The 21423-nt window shown below is 38.6% G+C and overlaps 1 protein-coding gene across 1 annotated transcript in view; it reads right to left on the bottom strand.

Moving 5' to 3' along the window:
• Positions 1–21423, bottom strand: part of DOK7 (docking protein 7) — a 78583-nt gene that overhangs the window by 36214 nt on the left and 20946 nt on the right. Inside the window, 2 exon segments of the mRNA XM_055794897.1 lie at positions 11832–12706; positions 15326–15433. Coding sequence (XP_055650872.1) covers positions 11832–12706; positions 15326–15433 — 983 coding nt within the window.

Here is a 21423-nt window from a genome sequence, read left to right as displayed (position 1 = left end):
TAACAGAAAATTAATTCCACCATTCCACCAAAAGTGCATGAAGTATCCCTTTCACTCAAGTTTTCTGCTTGCAACGATATTTAAAATCCAAGTCATCTGTTCAGGAAGAACAGGGATTCTGTTTTGCATATAAAGAGTTTAACTACAACTCTACAGCTACAGTGACAAACAGTAAATAGGGAAGGACTCAAATGTGAAAATATTGCAAAAGCTGACAAAGTGAAATATCAGATGTTAGAGTCAAATTAAATCCACCTCTACAGATTCTCAGAGATGGAGAAAGTTTTTGTTAAGCGGTAATTACCATTTTGAAGCATTCACCTATGGACTGCCCTAAGTCTTTTCCTTCTTCTACTTCCCCCAAAGAGTGTTGTTCCACAGTGTGAGTTTAGCTTGTGCTTGCACTAAAAATACACTTGGGCCTGTTTTGTAGCTGATGGAGCTATGCCAGTTTACATTAGACTAGTTATTTGATTCCTTCCTTCCAGCCCGTTCCACATAAAGACACGAAGAAAAGAATCCTTGTTATAACCTGTGCATCCTGCTCCACACAGAGAGAGAACTAGAGTAGGCTTAATTATGAGCGTATGAAGAATAAAAATGAACATCTTGCAATATCATCTTCACATCCATTTTCCTTCTTTTTCAACCTCACATTTACAGCTAATAGTAGTCAACTTCTCCCAGAAAAAAAGTTATTAACAAGATAATCAGTTATCGTCATTAGAAAGAAATGGGTGGAACTAGAAGGACAAATAAGGGAGAGTAAGCTCAAAATAGTAAGTTTAAGACAAGGATTTTCCTTTATCCCCAGCCCATCACTGAAATTATGGCTTGTCAAAGGCAATGCAACTATAATTAAGCTTCAAAGGATACAGATACTTAACTATTCACGGGGGGTGTTCACAGGCTTCTCCTGTATTGGAGAGACTTGCTATAAATTATTATGTATAATTACTTCTGTAGTTTTTCAAAGCTTTATGTAATAGTCACCTCCATAGCACATGTGTTCTGCTTGACTTCGTGTCTCAAGGAATGAGATGAATTGGCAGACTTCACCTGGAAATGTTTTCCTCGTGCTACAGAGGATTCAAGTATATAGTTACTAGCCCTGATATAGCCCACTTAGCACTTCTCTGTCCTTGTAATAAACCAGATCTGGGAAAGGTTTCTATTCCCTTAATATTTTCCAGGCTCAGATTTCTTGTACATTCAAAATTGCTTCCAATCAGCATTGAATTAGCAGAGGATTCCACAGAATCCAGACTACTGCAGAGGATGTGGCTAGGGGAGAGGGAACACAGCCAGAGTTCATGTCCCACTGATTCCCAGCTGTTGAAACAGTCATTTTAGTTGATTGACAGCTGGCTGCTGCAGTTTACACTGTGAATAGCCCAATATCTTCATGTGACAAGACTAGGAGCACAAAGCCAAAAGCCCCTTTTCAGTCTACCCTGTGGACTTGTGTAGGATCAAACTGCTTCAGAGAAAGTCTCAAGGACTGCCTTCTTTCATCTGTCCTGTTTTAGGAAAGGAACATGGAAATACATAAAAGGTAATGCTGAGGAAGACATACAAGCAGAGCTTGTATGCAGTAAAGGCACTTTTACTACAGCCTAGAATCTGTATGTAAGACTCTGGTATTCAGTCACCCAATCCTGGCTGTCATTTATCACATGGATCATATTAACAGTCACTTGTTTTGATCTTAACATCCCCATCCCACCCGAGGAAACTCAGTCTAACTTTTGCACACACACAAAAATTTTGTGTTGTTACAGTCCTGTTGATGCATTGAACTTCACTAGAGATGAAGCAGAGGGGTTGGAAAGAGTAGCTCCACATAACATTTTTCCCCATGCTTCTGTCCTACACCCACGGTTTGAATTACTCCCTGAAGCAAGTTATGAGTTTCTCAAGCGACCCTCCAAGATTCAAAACGTTATTACACTAGCAAGGATGGCTTGAATGCAAGGAAGTCCTTCCTTCCAAAATGTCATTTAGGAATGGAACAGAAAAGATTTTGTGCAACTGGTAAAAAGTGGCATAAAGAGCATTTTTAACACTGTAAAAAAGATTTGCTCAGTCAGGTGCAGTAACTTTAATGGTTCATTGTGTCACCTTGGTTCTGACCCAGCGTTCCTATACTTTGAGCTCAGTTTAGCCAGCACCAAGAAAACTCAAGAGTGTCTACTTAAGATGGGACAACTGACTAGCTGAAATACGTAACTGCAGATCCTTAGAGAGCTTGAACGGGTCATCTGCTCTCAAACCTCTTACAGGGAAAAACCTCTGAGTTTTACCTAATCCCTATTCAGCCAAAATAGCTTTTGACCTAAAAAACGAATTAAAGGGGGAAAAAAAATTCATTGCATCAAAAAAATCTGCTAAATTTGATTTGGTGCAATATGCCTCTCCTAAATAAGGATTTAAGAAAAGAATACATTAAAAAACATAATACATTCATGTTTTTCTTTTCCTCTGTTGTTACAACTTGACTTGAATTTCAGTCATATCTTCAAGCATGTTCTTGGTATCTTGCTCCTTTCTAACTGCTACAAAATTGCTCAACCCTCAGGCTAATCCCATGCTTAGAAAGAACTGATTTTCAACTGCTATGTCTGCAGTTGTAGATTTTCTGAATCCACTAAGTGTAAAGGTTCCTGCGTTAATAACTTCTTTCCAGTAACTCTGCCGTTCTTTAAAGACACCATTCATCAAGCTCAATTTCACACAATTAAAAAAAAACAACTGTTGAAATCATGTATTCAGTGCCACTGCTCTCTGATCCTTCATTAAGTAGAAAATGGCTTTGAACTATTTGTTGAAATCATAAAGTTGTGATAGAATTCCCAGCATTTAAATAAATAAATACATAAATAAATTAATAAATAAATAGAAATTGTAGAGTAGCTGCTCCAACCTGGCAGGCTGATTTTCTTCTTTAGTGACTCTTATTGAGTTCCTTTTCTGTCCACAGTTCACTTGAAAGGCAAACAACTTCCTGTCTCTCTCACTGCAGCCTGGAAAACATCACATTTAATATAATCTTTAGCACTTGGATAGAATTGTCCACATCCAAAGTACTGTAGAAACACCATCCCATCAGTCCTAACAATAGCCTTGGGAAGTAAACATTCTCCAGATACAGATATTATATAACTAGGTAGACTGAGGTAACCTGGTCAGAGCCACAATAATAAAACCATAACACAAAATTCCTACATCAGTGCAGATCTCGAGCTTTTTACCTCTCTTGCACACCCTGCGAATCCTTTCCCCTCCTATTGATGGGTTTCCAAAACACCATCACCTGCACTTTGCTGTCACAAATTCCTGCCAGGAGTCTGCAGCAGACAACTAGCTTTATAGCGTATCACGCAGGTTTGTAAAATGGATCTGACAGGCAAGAAAACCAAAGTTTAATAAGCATTCTTTCTGTATTTCCTGAGGTCCACAGCAATCAACCCCACTCCTTCTACTATGGGACAGGGATTGAAATCTGTCATAGATATCAAAGATCCATTTTATTTAACTCACATCCAGCCCAATTCTCTTACGATCCAAACATTTTAATCACACTGATTTCAGTGGCCCTGTTTTTAAGAGTCAGAGGAAAGCCTGCTGAAGTCTGCAACAAGGTTCTGCTGACCTCACTGGGACCTTCACCAGGACTGTACAATTGCATGGGAGGTAAAGCTGGCAGTCCCATCTACTATACACACTTTTAAAGAATGCCCTTTCTTTTGTTCTCTAGACAAGTTCTGTAGCATTTCAGCAGAAGCGTTCATAACTATGCACAATAAAGCGATAGACAAAATTGCAAGAGGAGCTTTAGAACAGTATGCCTTGAAAACTGTTTGGCAGGCATTTCTATACCAGAATGGTTTAGCCACATTTTCTGACTTTTTAGCCTAAAGGAAGTATTCATTCAGTTCTGAACACATAAATATTCTTCAATGATTCATTCCTCAGATTGGTTTCAGTGTAATTTTTTGTGGAGCAGGTAATAAACAATTTTCTATTCAGTGGATTTGTTGCCACACTTGCCGTTTTCTTGCTAACAAATGCCAAAATCGCATTACCTGTATGAAGATGTTACCCTACTATCAAACTTTACTAGGCCAATATTAAGAAAAAATATTTGCTTTTTACAAACAAAGTAATACAACTTGGTATAGGGTTGCACAGTTATACTGGAAACAGGAATTTGCCTACATCACAACCTCTACACAACTAATACCTTAAGGATCTAATCTGATTGCAAATCTATGTGGGTTACTAGCCAGACTGAAAGTATTTCCATAGATATCTTGAAGTAATAAGAATACTGAGCATCTTGAACTACCAAAACTAACTCCATTTATATGTCTTGTCACGGGTTGCGGACAAGTATAAGCACAGTTTGTGTAATTTTGTTGGAACTACTGAACATCTATTTTCAGTCCTCTCATCTACTCGCAGTGAGCTGCTGTCAACCCTCCAGACACCCCATCCAAATGATTGCTATCCTACTGACACTTGCCAATTCCTTCTGAGCCACAGAATTACTTCGATATCGGTGACTGTTAAAACAGAATATTTTCTGCATAGGCTGCTTGAATCCATGGTCTTAAAAATATAATGGTGGTAGACACTACAAGCATTTTGCAGAAATGCAAGTCCAGGAATTGAGGTTTTTTTAAAGTAACTGTTTATGATTTTGCAGAAGGAGATGAACCACATGGGAATAAAGCCTAGGAATCTTAATCCAGGGCTGTCACCGGAATTATTTGCTTGCCTCTGAGTTCAGCTTAATGTAATCCATGCCTTCCTAATGTCTTTTCGGGGTTTCTTCCTCTGCAGGTGAATTCTACTTTTCTACGTTTTAGAAAATGAAGATAGAAAGTGTGGTAAAACTTTACAGAATTCTGTAGAATTCTTCCAGAAAAAATGGATTTCTATTTAGAAAAAAAGACAGACAGAAAAAAGCCTTCCATTTTCCCATTTTGGCCCCATTCCAAACAATCTGATGAGTCTCTTTACAACTGGATCAAAACCAAAAACACCACAAACCCTACATTCCAAAGGGAGTAATTTTTTCCAGCTTTTATTATCAGACTCCTCCTCCTTTAAAATATTTCTTTCTCTCTCTTCAGAAAAGCTATTGCTCCCAACAGAGGAAGAAGTAGCCATCAGTTGTAGTAATAATAAAAGCTATTATCCAGCTTGATTATATTTAGGGGAGGAAGTAGTTTTTCCCATTTGTTCATTCTGGTGGGTATAAAAGGTCAACAGCACGGTTTATCAATATCTTCACTGGCTCTCTGACAGAAAAGCGATCCAGCAACACTTCTATTTAGTACAGAAGAACGAATTCTGCTGATCTATGTTGTCTACATTCCCTCAGGTAGGAAAGACACTCTCTTCTCTTGACATTATTAGTATCATTTCACTTACCAGTGCTTCTGCGGCAAGCAGTTTTCCCATTAGAGACCACAGGCTATCTGTTCTTAGTGCCTGATCCCAAGAAATGCTGAGAGCTTAATTCTTATTATTCTGAATCCAGGTGAGAAACTTTATTCCTAGTGCAAATCCTGGCGGGGATTCTTTCCTGATAGATGGAGAGCATCTTCAGTATTACTTTTTAGGTATGAGGTAAGGCAGCCTCCTACAGGGCCAAAAGCAAGTCAGATCTGCGCAGTTCCGGTAGGATCAGTATGTCTTGTATTTTAGTATGACATCTCAAATCCAAAGTCATACCCATGAAGTGACCTCCTCCAAGCAAAGCTTTGGAAGAGCTGGGTCACTTATATGAGCCCCTACCAGCAACAGCAAAGGGAAAGGGAGCTGGGTCTCTTCTTGATTACTTGGGAGTGAAGCCTATTGCCAAGAAGCATTATAATATTGTATAAAATAACAGTGGTACACTGAGAAGAAAAAAACCATATCTTCTATTTGCCTGTGAACTGCTGATAAACAACACTTCAACACAGTGTATAAGCAGACCCAACAGCACCTTAGTAAGAGGATGGGAGTTAACTCTGTGATAGACTTGGGGTCCTGGCCAAAACTACAAAAAAGAAAACAAAACAAATCAAGCTCTAACCCTGACACTACAGCCATCTGTTTTATGCCCCTTTCCTCTACCAGTTTCAACTGGAGAACACATTTTTGCTCCAATCATTGACTTGCACAGTGCTGTGTGCTTTTGTCAGCACAACCACCTCCAGAAATGACTGTGTTTCATTGTCAAGGACAGCAATGGTCATAGATTTCTTCTCTTTCAGAATGATGTTGTGGGGAAATTGGTGTTTTTAAAGATGTCTTTGAACCTGTGAAAAGCCCCCAAAATAACACTACTTTATTGTAAAAATGTCAGAGCCTTTTACAATAACTGTAATGTAAGTAAAATGCCAGATTGCCAAATCATTGTCCGGTGCAGTCACCTCATTTAGCGGTGATACATGTTATGGAAGATCCACCTCACTGCAGGTTAATGTATCACAGTCAGGACTGAAAGAACAACAATTGGAATTAAATCTTAAAAGAAGAGAGCACAAATGCAAGTTTTCTAATTCATGCCAAAAGCCAGTAATACCCAAAATCAATGGTCATCAAAGCATACAAGAGCTTCACAAACACTCTGTCATTCAGGTCAATAATACTGACAACTGACTACCAGATTCCTCTGAGGTGCCAACTGTTCCTGTTACAGTTTTGACAGTGTGTGTTGCCTAACTGCCCAGAGCTCTGAGATGAGAGCAGAAGTACAAGTAGAACCAACACTGCAGAAGATGACAAATGTGTCCTTCTCAACTGAGGATTCAGACAACCTGTAGCTTTTCTGAAGGTAGGAAGACGCATAAAATGTTACAGCATCACACATCAATACTGTAAAAAAAAAAAAAAAAGGAAGTAAAAAATCAATCTTTTAAAAGAGCTGTAAAAGGTGTGTAATTATGAATAATCATGTTCCTATACTTTCAGAGAAAGCAGGGAAATAAACACACTACGAGATAAACACATAAGGTGTTCAGTCTCATGGGGAAGGAGGTAATGGCTCCAACAGTAAAAAAAAGCTACACTGAAGTTGTATATAACAACATACTGTGATTTCTTCACTATCTATTTTAATACTACATTAGAAAAGTACCTGACTAAAAGCAAAAAAAAAATAATTCTCAGTTAAATGGATGTGACAATGTAGTCCGCAGCTATTTCTCGAATCTCACTACACAAATTTACACCTTATAGGCCCTCTCTTTTACCACTTTCAAAAGCAGCATCTACAATGAAAGGAGACAAACCAGCTAAACCCAGGATTAAGGGTTTGGTACAGGATTTGGAAGGCCAAGGCTATATTCCCAACCCAGTAACAGGCTGTTCATGACCTTAGTTAAACCAGTCCAGGCAAGACCACAAAACAGACCTCAGTGCACTATGTTTTTTAGAGTCCAAGCCCCTTCTCTAAGGAACACATGAGCCTTGCTTCTCTCTTAGCTTAGTCTTTCCGTGGTCTACAACGCACAGTGGAAACACAGATAATCATAGTAGTTCTAGATCTACCCAGAGACTGTGCACTCATAAAAGGCTGTGTGTAATTAACAAGCCCTGCAAAGACATGGTGCTGCATGACTAAATATACTGAGTAAAGTGCCTGCTCAAGGATCACAGTACAGACATGCACATGTCTTCCTTTAAAGCTGTAACACAAAATAAAGCAGTTCCTACGGAACAGACTAAATGAGGTAAAGTTGCTATCAGCCAATCAAAACAACTCCCCACTTGAACCAAGATCCACATCCCCCCAAGGCAGGTACCAGATCTCCCTATATTGTGTAGGGAAGCATCCTTGGAACCCTAGGAAGGGTTCTTCACTCGGCAGTGTGGATCCTGCTACCTGACAAAACCCCTAAACTCTTTTGTACATTGTGAGTACAGCATTCCTTTATTTCTGCTTACTACAGATAATCCGGGAGATTCAAAGTTTGAGGCATACAGTTAGTGCAGTAGTAGGAACTACACAAATACGTCACAAAGGATTTGCATAGACTGGCTCCGAATTTGGGACCTATGTCTCCAGGGAGGTTTTGGTATTTTAAATGATCAGCTAAAGTGAGTGTCTGAATACCAATACTGGATTGATGATAACAGTCACACAAAAACTGACACTTTCTTTCCTCCTCTATCATAGCAAGGTAACTACCAAAGCAGTAGCCAAGACTGTATTTCTACATACATAATACCTCCCACTGCCATAAATATGAATTTACGGTTGGCTAAACGTACATAAAAGTCATTCCAACTAACAGATATTTCAAGCTGTCAACAGTGATTTGAGTATAACACTAAGTAGTGTGAAAGAGACAGCCCTAGTCATTCCATATTAATTCAACTTGCAAGAAGATGAAGGTCAGGGGATAAAAAGCAAAGCAAAACTAAAGCCAGTACTTGTGAGATGGAAAAGGACAAAACCAGTTGGAAAATAATTTTATTTTTCAGACTTCTATGAAAATTTACAAACAATGGTGGTGTAAAAAAAAAAAAAAGACACCCTATAAAAAAGTTTGACATAATTTCTCAAACTATAGCATCAAATGAAGTTACAGAGCAATAAGCATACAGTGAAAGTCTGTTCATCAAATTACTATCAGCTAAGTAGTTGAAAACGTAGCAAGTCTAATAATATAGCTCTACAGCTTACTCAGAAATCCTGTAACAATCCAACATTCTGAGCTTAAAATATACTGAGAATACACAATGGATTCATCTCTGCAATCATCCATAAGACTGAAATCACCTAGGCAAAAAATTACATAGCAAAGGCACACCTTGCGAAGTTTGTAAAGGAAGACATCTTGAGCACACTACAATAACATACAACAGAAAGCAAAACACCCTGCATGCTTGCTTATTAATCCCCAGTGTCTAATATGAAATACAATAGAGAAATAAGAGAAGCAATTTTTAGTAACTTTCTTCAGGCTGGTTCTATTCTTCATCCAGAGTGAAACAGAAAGGCTTCCTTGCCCTATTTTCTGTTTGAACCTTGGCACTTCCCCAGGGTATGTTCTCCCTATGTTCATCATCATCCTTGTCATTAGCAGAGCAGGTGGTTCTTAACCAAGTCAATCCCAATCACAAATGCCACCATGCTTTCCACATATGCATGTCTTCATCCTGCAATCTGTCTCCAGCTCTTCACATGCTGAACTCCAACACACACAGACAACATGCCCAAATCTAACCTCAATTTGCCAAAGTTTACATACAAGGCAGAAAAAACCCCAGTGCTTACACCCTTTATTATTGCTGTAGACTTTCCTCTACTCAGGTCACTCACTCAGTTTAATTAGTAGGCATTTAAAAACCATCAACACAATTTAACTAACAGGTTAACTTGAAATTGCAAAGGAACTCCAAACACTGGCATGCTAAAGCATTTTGAACCGGAATTGGAATAAACATGAAAATCTGATGTCTTCATTAATCCATAAATCAGCTCCTCCTGGCCTTAACTGCATCTTAAATGTATTCTGCTCAGAGCACAAGGAATACAAATTATTTTTTAGTTACAGCATATGAATTTGTGCTTTCACTGTATTCATTATGAGAAAAGCCAAAAATGGTGTCCATCTAAAATAACTCATCTTGACAGTTCAGGACAATGTATCAAAAGATTATTTTTTCTTTCAAAAGTAAAAATAAACCCATGAATCATTCCATTTAATAAGACTTCCTTCCCATCTGCTTACAAATGGCAGGGGGTGCAGGTGGGGAAGGATAAGAAACAGATGTGCATATCTCATGCTAAAACAGAGTTATTAAGAGGATTGCACCAGTGTTTCTCTCACTAAATTTGTTTAAATATTTACAGTCCTGAAATTCCTTCCAACTATATTATTAAGGCAACTAGAAACACCATGAAACCTGATAACATTTTGCAATAAAAGATTTGGGTGTGTATGTTGCTGGAGTCAACGGGCAGTTAAAAAAGTGACATAATTTAGCCTTTAATGGCTTTGAAGATACACAACAGAATACTCACTTTCAGCTTCCTGTCTGCAACAAATACCTAGGGTAAACTTTAATAAATTCATGTCTGAACTGACAATTCAGATCACCCAGAAACATTTAGACCACATAAGCTAACTAACTGTACCTTAACTAATTATTTCCTTGCTGCTTAAGACAAAGCCATCTTGGAGCTTTCTGATCCCAGAGGAGAGCCCTCCTAGGAATCAGTCTTGTGCATTTTTCCTAACTCCTTTCTAACTATAGTCAGCAGGAAGCCAGCAGCAGATACACTGCTGTGCACCCTGCCGCCTGCGCTGCAGAAAGAACAGAAGTGGGAGGCTAAATCTCAGCCCTCCGCATCCAGCCAAGTTTTCAGATTTAGGCTAAAGTTCGAATGAGGGCCTTTGGTACAGATGGCTGGCAAGGATGGTCATGGAAGAACACTGGTCCTAATGATCAGTGTAGACACAACCTTATGAGGCCTGTTACATCAGTGTCTCCCTACCTCCTAATGCTGCAAGTACATGACAAAGTAACATCTCCGGTGCTGTTACGGAGGCTATACAAGCGCCTCAGGCAGACAGCATTTTCTAGTTTTAGATGTGAAGGTGAAGGCAGTCAATGATGCAAATGCATGAAACACCTCATGAGAAGAAAATAATCCCTCGAGTTTATAACCTTCTAATTTTTCTTTTGTAACTTACTGTACACTTGAACCCTTTTCGTAGCAGTGATTTATGTAATCTCACACGCTCAATTAAAATGCACACACTTCAATGGCAGTATTTAATTCCTCAAACAAAAGTCTCTCTTGCTGAATCCCTACTTCACACATTCCGTAATTTGAGCACTCCCTCTTAACTTTTCCAGCCTTTCAACAGCTCACCAACACAAGCAGCTTTACCATCTAAGTTTAGCAAACACATTCACAAAAGAAATTCCTCTCCAGAATGGATAAAAACAGATACATTTTCTTCATGCAATGTACAATTAATGTATATATCTTACTCCTATAAAAAGCTAAGAATTCAGCAGAGTTCAAAAAGAATTTATGAGAATATCAAAATCATAGTAACAGATACTGGCAAATGTGTTTAGAAAAGCGTATGAATCTCCATACTTTGGGTTTTAAGTCTTTACATGACTGCTGATAAAAAATAATTTTTCCTGCAAATATGGTGTCCTGGTAGTAGACCACTAAGAGTTATTGTATACCTCCTCTAAAGTATCTGTCATTGGCCAGTCATAATACTGCATTAGTTAATCCGCTATGGATTGCCATGCTGACTTGACTATCTTCTCTTGCCCCAGTGAGAAGCTTTGCTAATCTGGCTTCTTGTGCAAGACATGCTCAAACTACAATGGTAAAGAAAAGAAAAACATCAATAAAATAAAAATATGCACTGTGGTCACCTTAAGAGAAGTACACACTATTTGACCTCCCTTCTTCCTTCTTTTAAAATACCAGCAGTAAAACAGATCGATGTCCTTCATGCTAGATTACAACTATATGACAAATTCAGCCCTCTCAGTGCCTGTAAAGCTTCTAGCTCTGTCACTGTAAGCCACCCACATATATCCAAAGCCAAAATTGGCCAATTTACAAGTAATGATTGACGGCCTATATTGTTCAGTGTTTTCCTGATCAGGCACGCATTTTGAGGAACCGTGTGCTAAACCTCTCAGCTTAAGCATAAACAACACAGAAGTTATTACCTGTTCAAATTATAAAGGAAACAGTAGTACTTATAACCTGCAACTTTAGCCATTTCAAATTAATCATGCTATATTAAGTAAGGCTTGTTAGCATCTGCTCAGTGTTAGGTATTTACCTTTAGTCCACCACAGATTGGACAAGCTGAAAAAAGAGCTCTTGTCATCCCAGGGTGGGGGCTACATGTATCACAGGGGTCAGCTGAGGGCCCCCTAGGTGGTGACAACTCACTACTTTTGGAGTCTGACACCTGTCCTTGTGGTTTTGTGTCTGACCACCTCGAAACAAAATCCACATATGTCTCATCACTTGAGTCCTTGCTGCTTTCTGTGAGTAAGGATGAAGGCCTCCCTCTGTCCTGGCTGCGCTCGGGTACCCTCCATGCTTCCAAGTGTGGTAGTCGCAGTTTTGGGTCACTAGCACCTTGAGTTGACAGGGCCTGGTCCTTGGGTAGCGTGGAATCTGCACTCTTTGGTTGCACATCTTTAGAAGCTGCCTGTAACAAACTCCTGGGTATATCATAAACATGTCTTAGAGAGCTGGGAACCTGATACTCTGATCCCACACCTCTCTGGAGCTCACTGTGAGGACAAGTACATAAATTCTGATCCGAAGGAAAGTTCAATGGCAAGCTTAGCAATGATCCAAACTCATCACCATGGCAAATGTCCAAGCTGCCAGCATAGGAAGAGAAGCTTCCAGAGTAAGAAGAGTGACTACCAGTAGCTATTCCACTGTCAGAAGAACTCTGACGACCTATTTCCTGTAGCTGTCTTGATCGGAGGGGCTTTGGAGGCAGTTTAGTGGTGCCACGTGCCCCTTCTGGAAGGGTCTTTTCTTCCCCAAGATGAATGCCCTTTGCTGCTGCCAGTCCATGACTCTCTTGAGAAGTGCTGGCTGAAGACTGTTCAGGCCAAATTGTCAGTCTGCTCCCAACACTAACATCCGAGTGGCTGGTATCTGAAGATGAGCTTGAAAGACTTCTATCATCTCCTAGAAAAGAAAACACATCAACCTATGTTTAAAACACAGACTGAAGCATGGCAAGTATGTACAAACAGAAAGGACCCTGAGATACCACCTGCTTTTTGTAAGGGGAACATCTGTCAGAAAGCCAGAATTCCTGCAATAATTTATATTCCCCACAGGAAAAATTAAATGCCAATAGTATGTTACCTTGCCATAACCCTACCACGCTGTGGAACATAATGCATTCAGGGCTAAACTTTTAGAGTTTATGCACTAAGTTCTCCCCTTTTCAATGACATTTTACTTCCATACAGTTCATTTGTTTTATTTTAGATACTTTTATCTTATATTACAGGGAATATTCAGAAAGTCCCATGCTCAAGATAGCTGAGGATGCTCTGAAGAAAACCTTGTTATTGTAACCCAAAGCCATATAAAACATTTCCATGTTTTAATTTGATCTGAATCAAACAAATTATTAACCTATTTGTACTTTTTTCTCTATCTACATCTTCTTTGAACGACACCAAAGTGAATGTGTAGAGACCACAAAAATAAAAATCAAACTTAAGACTGTCCTGTTCTCTCCTCAGCTCTTTTGCACTTCTGCATAATATCCATACCAAAATGCAACCACACATCACTGTAACAAAAAAATGAGAATACTACTATTATAAAAATGTTTACATAACTACATACAAAAAGATCTTCCATAATTCATTTATGCATCTATTGCAAGAATATTTTTTTTTCTCACCGATACTTGCAAGAAGGACACTTTTACAGGTAACTACTGCTATCAAGACAGAATATGGAAGAAAAAAATCAAACATTGGCATGAAAGGCCATAAGGACAAACACAAATGTCAGACAAACAAATGCACAAAAACAAACAAGCAAACAAAACCACGTTCTTGTAGTGACACACAGTCCACAATGATATTTCCTTCCTTCTTAATAAAACCAATATGAAAACAAAGGTTGACAGCAGCATAATTTTGTAGGTATTAATCTTCATTGATTTAATTAGTTTTAAACCATGGGCATTAAGTTGCCAGAAGGGGTAGAAAGGGGAAGGGTCCGCTGCAAATTGTCACCTGAGCTTCTGATGTTACTAAGCTATTTCTATTCTCAGCTGTTGAGGGAAAATTTTAGAACAATTCTCCTGCTCTTCATGGAGTAATTCTTGATACATACTATCACAAAATAGCTATGTTTATCCTGTGAAATCTAATTCTTTCTTTTTCCCCAGTGCCCCACTGCATGACACTGGCTCATGATCCCTGAGCAACTCCTGAGATTAAATTATACAGCTGTCTAGACAGAAGGCACAAATTATAAAAATATGTGTAGTTCTCAGCAGCATTCCCAGAAGAAATATACTTGTTAAATAAAAGTTCTTCTGCTTACAAAAACATCTTTTTTATTTCAAAAATAAGATTGTTGAATTTATTTGAAATCACTTCTCTTAGACAACTATTTCAGGCACTTCAAAACTCTGGAAGGAAAGTCCTCCCTGTAGAGCTACATGTTCTCCAAGACGGTGGCAGAACCTACATCTCCAGATTTAGGCAAATGTCCTCTGACCAAACCTACAGGAACAATCTTGTTGTTATAATATTTCCCATAAACACAAATATTTAATTTTCATATGCAAAACCCAAACAATAGGAAAACCTAGGATTCCTCATTCTCTGAGGATTGTAACATTCTTAGGAGAATAAGGGCATACATTCAAGTAATCTCAAGCAGGGCATGTATATGAAGTTGGCCCACGTTTTCTAACCACAGTGGATAAAGCAAACAGGCATGCTTCCCCATCAAGTCTCATTTGTTTTCCATCACTCCAGTCAAGTCCAATAGTTATATACTAACTAAGAAAAACCTCAGGAAGTCTCAGCAGAATTTAGTCACAAACCACATTACTCAGCAGTGTCAAGACTAAAGTAGCCATGGACATATACAGAAGCACATAATTAAGCTCCTGAGGATCTCCACAGGGGCATTTTTAGGCTTTAGAGTCAAAAGCAAGGCACATGTTTTGAGGACATAACTTCTGCTACTAAACAATTCAAATGGCAGTTCAGGGCAGAGGCCCTTTTACACTCCAGTGCTAGAGAGCAATTCTACTTTGATACATAACTCCAGAAGGGACATGCATAGATAGTACCACAAAGAGCAAGAATATTAACAAGAATAATAGTTAGAACCAAAGCAGAGGAGTTCTAGGTTTTAGTACAAAAAATGTGCTGTAAGCCTGATGGGTGAACTATACAAGTTAGTCCATCTCATGGGCTGGAGTGAAGTACATAAGCAGATACCAAACCTGATGCAGCCAGTTCTTTTGAAGTAGCACATGCACAAATTCAGTAGGACTCAGCATACCAAAGGATCTTCCTGCATTAACAATGTTTGACCCAAAACTTGCACTGGTCAGTTGAAAAACTCCAGTCTACATCAATGGACTTTAGGCAATACTGTTAAAGAACTGCCCCACAAGCAACAGCAGCCAAATCAAATGTCTTGACCATTTCTCTATTATTTTTCTTTTAAGTTCACCATCTTATAATTATCTACATGTGCTTATTTCTAAAGCCTGGAAAGGAAGGAACGCCATTAATTTTACTTAGCTAAATTTCTTACCTCCACTGCCCTGGCGACTTGTATGGGACAGCAAGCTCAAGCGCTTTTCTAACTGCAAAGCTTCATGAGCCAATCTTTCTTCTGAATAGGCTGGATTTGTACTTGGATCTTTGAAAAGAAATACAAAATAAATAACAAAGAAGCAGCATGGAAAATATATAAAAAGAAGGAAAGAAAAAAACCACATTATTTTGTTAGATATTCTTATGTTCCTGTTTGATCTACTACTACAGGAAGGGAAAACACTGATTGGAAAATGTATGGGACAATCTGCCTTCAAGCACATCCTAGAGAAATGCTACATAAGTTATAATTTTAAGCTTCAAAGACTTTCAGAGATTATATCCAGTCTCTGTAAGAGTTACCACCAGGGACAGAACCCTGAAAAGCACAGCGCCAAAGGCAATAGCTAGAAAGATAATTAGCACGTTGCAGGTCTAGAGCAGTTGAAAAGTAATGTGACCAGTAAAACGTGTCCTGACTTCACTGAACTCATTGGGAATTTTATCATCAAGAAAGACCAAACTTTTTATGCTACAAATTTACAAATCTACATCATAAACTCAAGAGTCATAGTGATAAAACTACCTGACACCTTGCAATCCAGATCACCTATTTACAAAGACATTACTTTCAAGCTTCATGTTCAGAAGTCAGAGATAAAATAAGCAGCCTGGTGGCTCTCTGTCTTCATGTTTAATACAAGACAAGTTAAAATTATAAAAACCACTACTAAAATGTACTGTCAGGGATTTTGCCCATACATTTTAGTCAGTTTGCCATTCCAGCTGAAATTACTTCACAGAAGAAGTCTCATTCTATTCCAATAAAAGGAGAAATACCAGGAGTTATACAGAATGTGGAAGAACTTTCATCAGTAAAACAGGCCAGTTTCCTCTAAACCATTTTTTTTCCAGCCAGGCACAACAATAAAACCAGATGTTGCAAGTAATCATAACCATTACCCCAAGAGAAATCTTACAGGTGTTTTCAAACAGCACTGACAAGTGTGTCATGCCCAGCAGTTGCAAAGGATATGGTCTGCTAACTTGTTCCTCATCAGAAGTTTCAGTAGCTTGTATTAATTGCATAGGGAAGGTAATTAATGACAGATAAAACAGATTAGCTTCCTCAAGACTGCTGTTCTTGTATATCTCATCAACCAAGTAGTAGTAGCACACCACAAAAACATGTGATTATTGAATAATTTAATAAGGGGGGGGAAACGATGAAAAGGGCTATATATTGCTGTGGTTGAGTTAGTAAGATAAAAAACAGTTGAAATGATGAAAGAAAAGTTTCATTTTCATCCCAGTTTTAAAAGACTTGGGTTTGATGTTGTCAAGACAGCAGTCAAAGCAAGCTCACACCAGGGGAAGGAGCATTACCAGGTGAGCTGAAGCTCCACAGGAGTCCCTACGTTATTAACTACCTGAGAAACCAGCTGCTACATCTCTCCTAACCATATTAACTTTCTGATCTGCCCTGGATAGGTCCAAGTGCATCACAGGAACAGAAATGACAATGCTGAACCTTCTTTCCCATGTGGAGGGGGTTTCCTTCTAGCAGTCTGCGATCTGGATCTGGATAAGATTAGCCGAACAAGCCAGAAACACACATTCCTTCTATAACAGCATATATTGGAAGGCAAAGATGTTCTAACAGGGACAAGGCAACAACACCTGTGACAAACAGAGTCTGTGACCTCTGTGTCTCCCAGCTCAAACAGTGCTCAGTGCTTGGTGTCAGTGTCTGACACCTCCCCAGCTTAGGAACAGAAAAGAGGGCTGTTTGGTATGGATTATTTTGTTAGGTCTCCATTCCTATTTCTGATGCAATATAACTCATATTAAGCACCGACTTGTTCAAACCTGTGGAACTCAGACAAAACCCCCAATGCTTCCATATGGACCTCTGCCAAAAGAAACACAAAATTTGGCCACCAGTACCTATGGTGCAACCCAGACAGGTCTGTGCAACTATCTGCTCAGTAGCACATAGTGTTACAGGCTGCTGCCTGAATCTATTTTTTAATGTCCTCTGCTCCAGTTACTCTGCTGTATGTAGTTAAATGCCCTTATGCCCAAAAAGGTTCATCAAAGATGTTCTACAAGGACTTTGCGTACAAAGTTGGCATAACAGATGAGCAAATTGGTCAAACCAAGATGTGACAGACACTAACCCTTCCCAGAGCAAAGAACTACCTGTAGGAAAGAGACTTCCCACTTTCCTCTGAATATGATTACTTCATAAATACAGATTTTCAGACTGTTACTAGGGCAAATCCAGAACTATTAGGTTTTTAGTAACTAATATCCCTCTTACAGACAGCAAAAGATATAATTAAAAAAAACCCAACAAACTGGTCAAACAACTGATCTTGCAAAAATGGCCTGTAATAGAATACAAGATCGGGAGGCAGTTTGCATTTCACATGTTCACTCGCTTCTAGAAGCCAAATTCCCTATCAGCTACACAGCTACAGAACACAACAGGTTTCACGCAACAACATGAAATCTCTAGACACAGGATTGACAATTTTTTACTTAAACTTCCCCTTAAGGAATGCCTGTGTACAAGAGATATGTATAAAACTGGGTTCATAGTTATGTGCGGGGACCTCTCATTGGCATTTTGTGGAAGATTGATTAGAACCCTTTCTCAGCAAGTACTAGGAAATATCTACAGAAACAGCTTCAAAACTTGCCAAACATATATAAACTTTAAGTCTTAGGCTTAAAAAATAACTGTCCATCAATCTTACTGAAATCTTTGGTTTGCCCTTAATCTTCTCTGCTAATAAGCAAGACTTCTATGGAAAACACACACAATACTATGCCCCAGAAGCAGCAGATTCTTATACCAGTATGTTTGGTTACAGACTACCATGCACTAATCAGGTTTTGCTACAAGATCAGACTAAGGACTGAAGTCATTGGCAGCCACCTTATAGAGACCAGTCCTTATTGGAGGGCTTAACCTATGACTTCCTGTCATATGACTGTAGAAATATGGCCTAAAAAATGATAAAAACAAAGGGTTTTCAACAGTAAAGTTGGATTTGTCGGCATGATCCTATACCTTGAGCATGCACAATACAAAGCCTCTAAATAACTGTGTAGTAATTTGCGGTATTACTAATTCAGGAGGACAGAAGCAACATGACTAGTACCAAGGCAGCTGTCCAAGGAAGTTCAGACAACTACTGTCCACGCAACATCCATCAGTATCTCCAACTCTCAGAGCAATTAGTACCTTCATTTCCCAAACTCCTAACAAATGTGATTTACTGCTACTTGTTTGATTTACTCCCACGGAATCTAGGCATTCACCCAGGTCCTTCAATTATGGAATTGTTTTATGATTTTCCAAACAACAATGGATCCCTTGCTATGAAGAGAAATCTTTTGTGCAAGGCAGTCACTGAAAACTTCTTAACGCTGCTTTGGAGCAAAAGGGAAGGATTACATGAAATCTGGCTGGACTAAAAATGCCTCTGATGGAGATTTTATTTTTGTATTACATCGGTGGATATGCATTTAAGCCACATCAGCTGCTCATCGTGGGAGATTTTGAATACTTTGGTAACATACAAATAAAGTGTCACAGTAACTCAAATCTCTAGGTTTGTTCAGTAAGCACCTGTCAAGAAAAGTGTTTTGTATCAAGTTAAGCCAGCAGCTACCTAAGATATGCTTAATTATATGCATCTTTAAAATGCAGCATTGGTTAATAACTTCATTAAACAAAGTTAGGTAAGTTAGGCTGAACATCTCTCCTTTCTTTCTTCCTGTAACTCTAGGCACATTTGCAAATCAGGCCTGGACCCTCACCTTCATGCTAACATCTCCACACCTTGTAAGATGTCTGGAGGAATGAAAAGATGTCCTAAAAGTTTGAGGAGAATCCACTTGGTACAGATACTGCAGAAGGCAGCCACAGAGCTGTCTTGCAATGGCCAAAGGTGTATCAAGCTTCAACAAAAAGAAAGAGCATCAGATAGATCCTCAGCAAGCAGCACTGCACACTTTCATCAGTCACAAAGCAGTCTGAAAAAGCTTCCAAAATTAAAAGAGAGCATCAAGACTATGAACATAACACTTTGGGTCTTTCAAGCCTGCAGGACTAGACTGTCCTGTAGCCTTAGCCAGATTTAGAGAGTACTGATCTGCCCACTGATCAAAGACACCACCGATCAGCTATTGGCCTTTGCCATGTTCAAGTTTGGCATTCAAGATGAATCTTGCTAGTAAAAAGAAGGAATTCAAAGCACACATGATAAACAAACATTTCTCAAATAACATGCATGCAAATTCAGTATAGATTACAAACCATGCAATCAGTGACCCGTTACTAGTTGTCAATACCTAGACTTCTGTCAAGACAAGAATATAAAATTCTTTGGTCTGTTTTCTAAATATCTTTTCAAGGGCGGGGGTGGAAGAGACTATGCAAGTAGTCAGTTACAGCAATTATTTTCCAACTAGTAGCTGGGGAAAAGAAGCCGTTCTGTCACTCATTCAAGTCCTTTATTTAAAATGCTACATATACCTCATGAAAAAATATAGATACCTACACTAACTTTGCATTCCCACTCAGTGTCGTATGTCCTAAATTTGAGACCTGATCCTGCAGCTTTTAACAAATCAAAACCTCCATTCTACTAATGGAGCTACCAATGAGTATTTTGGTACAATTTTGCATAATTAATGGACTCCCAAAGTAAGTACCACACAGTAATAGACTGCAAACCATCTAATGTTATTGTCTTTTTCCATTTTATTTCAGATATACATATACTAGAATTATTTTTATCATGAGAATATTCATATTCATTTGATATCTATTCCTAAAAAGTCACAGAATAATTCAGATTGGAAGGGATCTCAGGACTTCTGTAGTCTAACCCGCTGCTCAAAGCAGGTCAACTATAAGAGATTAGACCAGAGATTATACCTTGCAATGGTCACTCAAGTTTATGCTTCCATTGCACAGCATTTTCACTACATATTTTATAGATGACATAATAAAATACATACAGTAATCATATATCCAAACTTTTAAGGAAGTCAGGTATATTTTTTAAAACCACAATCCTGAAAAAAAGGTGTGAATATTGAGTACTTGAGCAAATATCCCTTGCATGTGCAGTTTACAGGCTCCTTTTGGACACCGGGCATTTTACATTTTTTAAAGAATCACTACGGGAAGTAAGAAAACTAGTTGTTTTTCCGTCCTCTTCAAACCAGTCTCTACCATTTCCTATTAATTTCATGCTACCACTTAAATATTTCAGCACTCCACTTAACCATATGGTTGAGCTGTTTGTACCTGAAACCACTGGCTTCATTCATTACCCTTTTTCCAAAAACAGACCCAAGCAGATGTTGACAGCATAACATCGCTGGATTCTATTTGTGCTGTGGGTGCTGTTATCCAAGAATACTGTCAATGTGACATTTTTTCACCACATTACATTCTTTTCTCTGTACAGCTCCCCTTGGTGTATTTTCTTTTCTTGAAAATACTAAAGAGTTATTCAAGCATATTTAAGTTGGAAAAGTACAGGCAACAGCAAGAAGCCAAATTTGAGCAGCAAACTGGAGAGAAGGCTGCTTCCTGTAAATGATTTTAAATTACACAGAAGCAGAACATTGCATATATAAAGCACAACTGAGGCTGCGTAGAATTCTGCATTGCATTAAATATGAGTAACAGTGACTAGATGTTTCTAGGTAGAATCCCCAATCTGGAGCTTTTGATCTAGTTACCTGAGGTGTGCAGATGATTAATCTATTTAATAACTAAGCCTTTCAAAAGGTTGAGTGAATTTCAATACTCTTACCAGATACACTTTACAGCTGGTAAAGGCTTGACCTTTTCAAGCAATACAGTACGTTCTGTGTAACAGCATACCTGATACAGAAATTCATTTATGCGTGAATCACTAGTATTGTACATGTGCACGTGCCTTAAACAGGTCTGTGCAAGCTTCTGCATAGGATAATAAATGAAGAACATAAACCATAAAAATGTTCTATGAAGGGACATGTACATAGGGGGTGACAACAAACTGGAAGAGACAAGGGTAAATATAC

The sequence above is a fragment of the Falco peregrinus genome, chromosome 2 (assembly GCF_023634155.1).
Source record: "Falco peregrinus isolate bFalPer1 chromosome 2, bFalPer1.pri, whole genome shotgun sequence".
NCBI lineage: Eukaryota > Metazoa > Chordata > Aves > Falconiformes > Falconidae > Falco > Falco peregrinus.
Note: the sequence above shows the minus strand (reverse complement) of the source record. Positions and strands in the feature narration are given on the sequence as shown.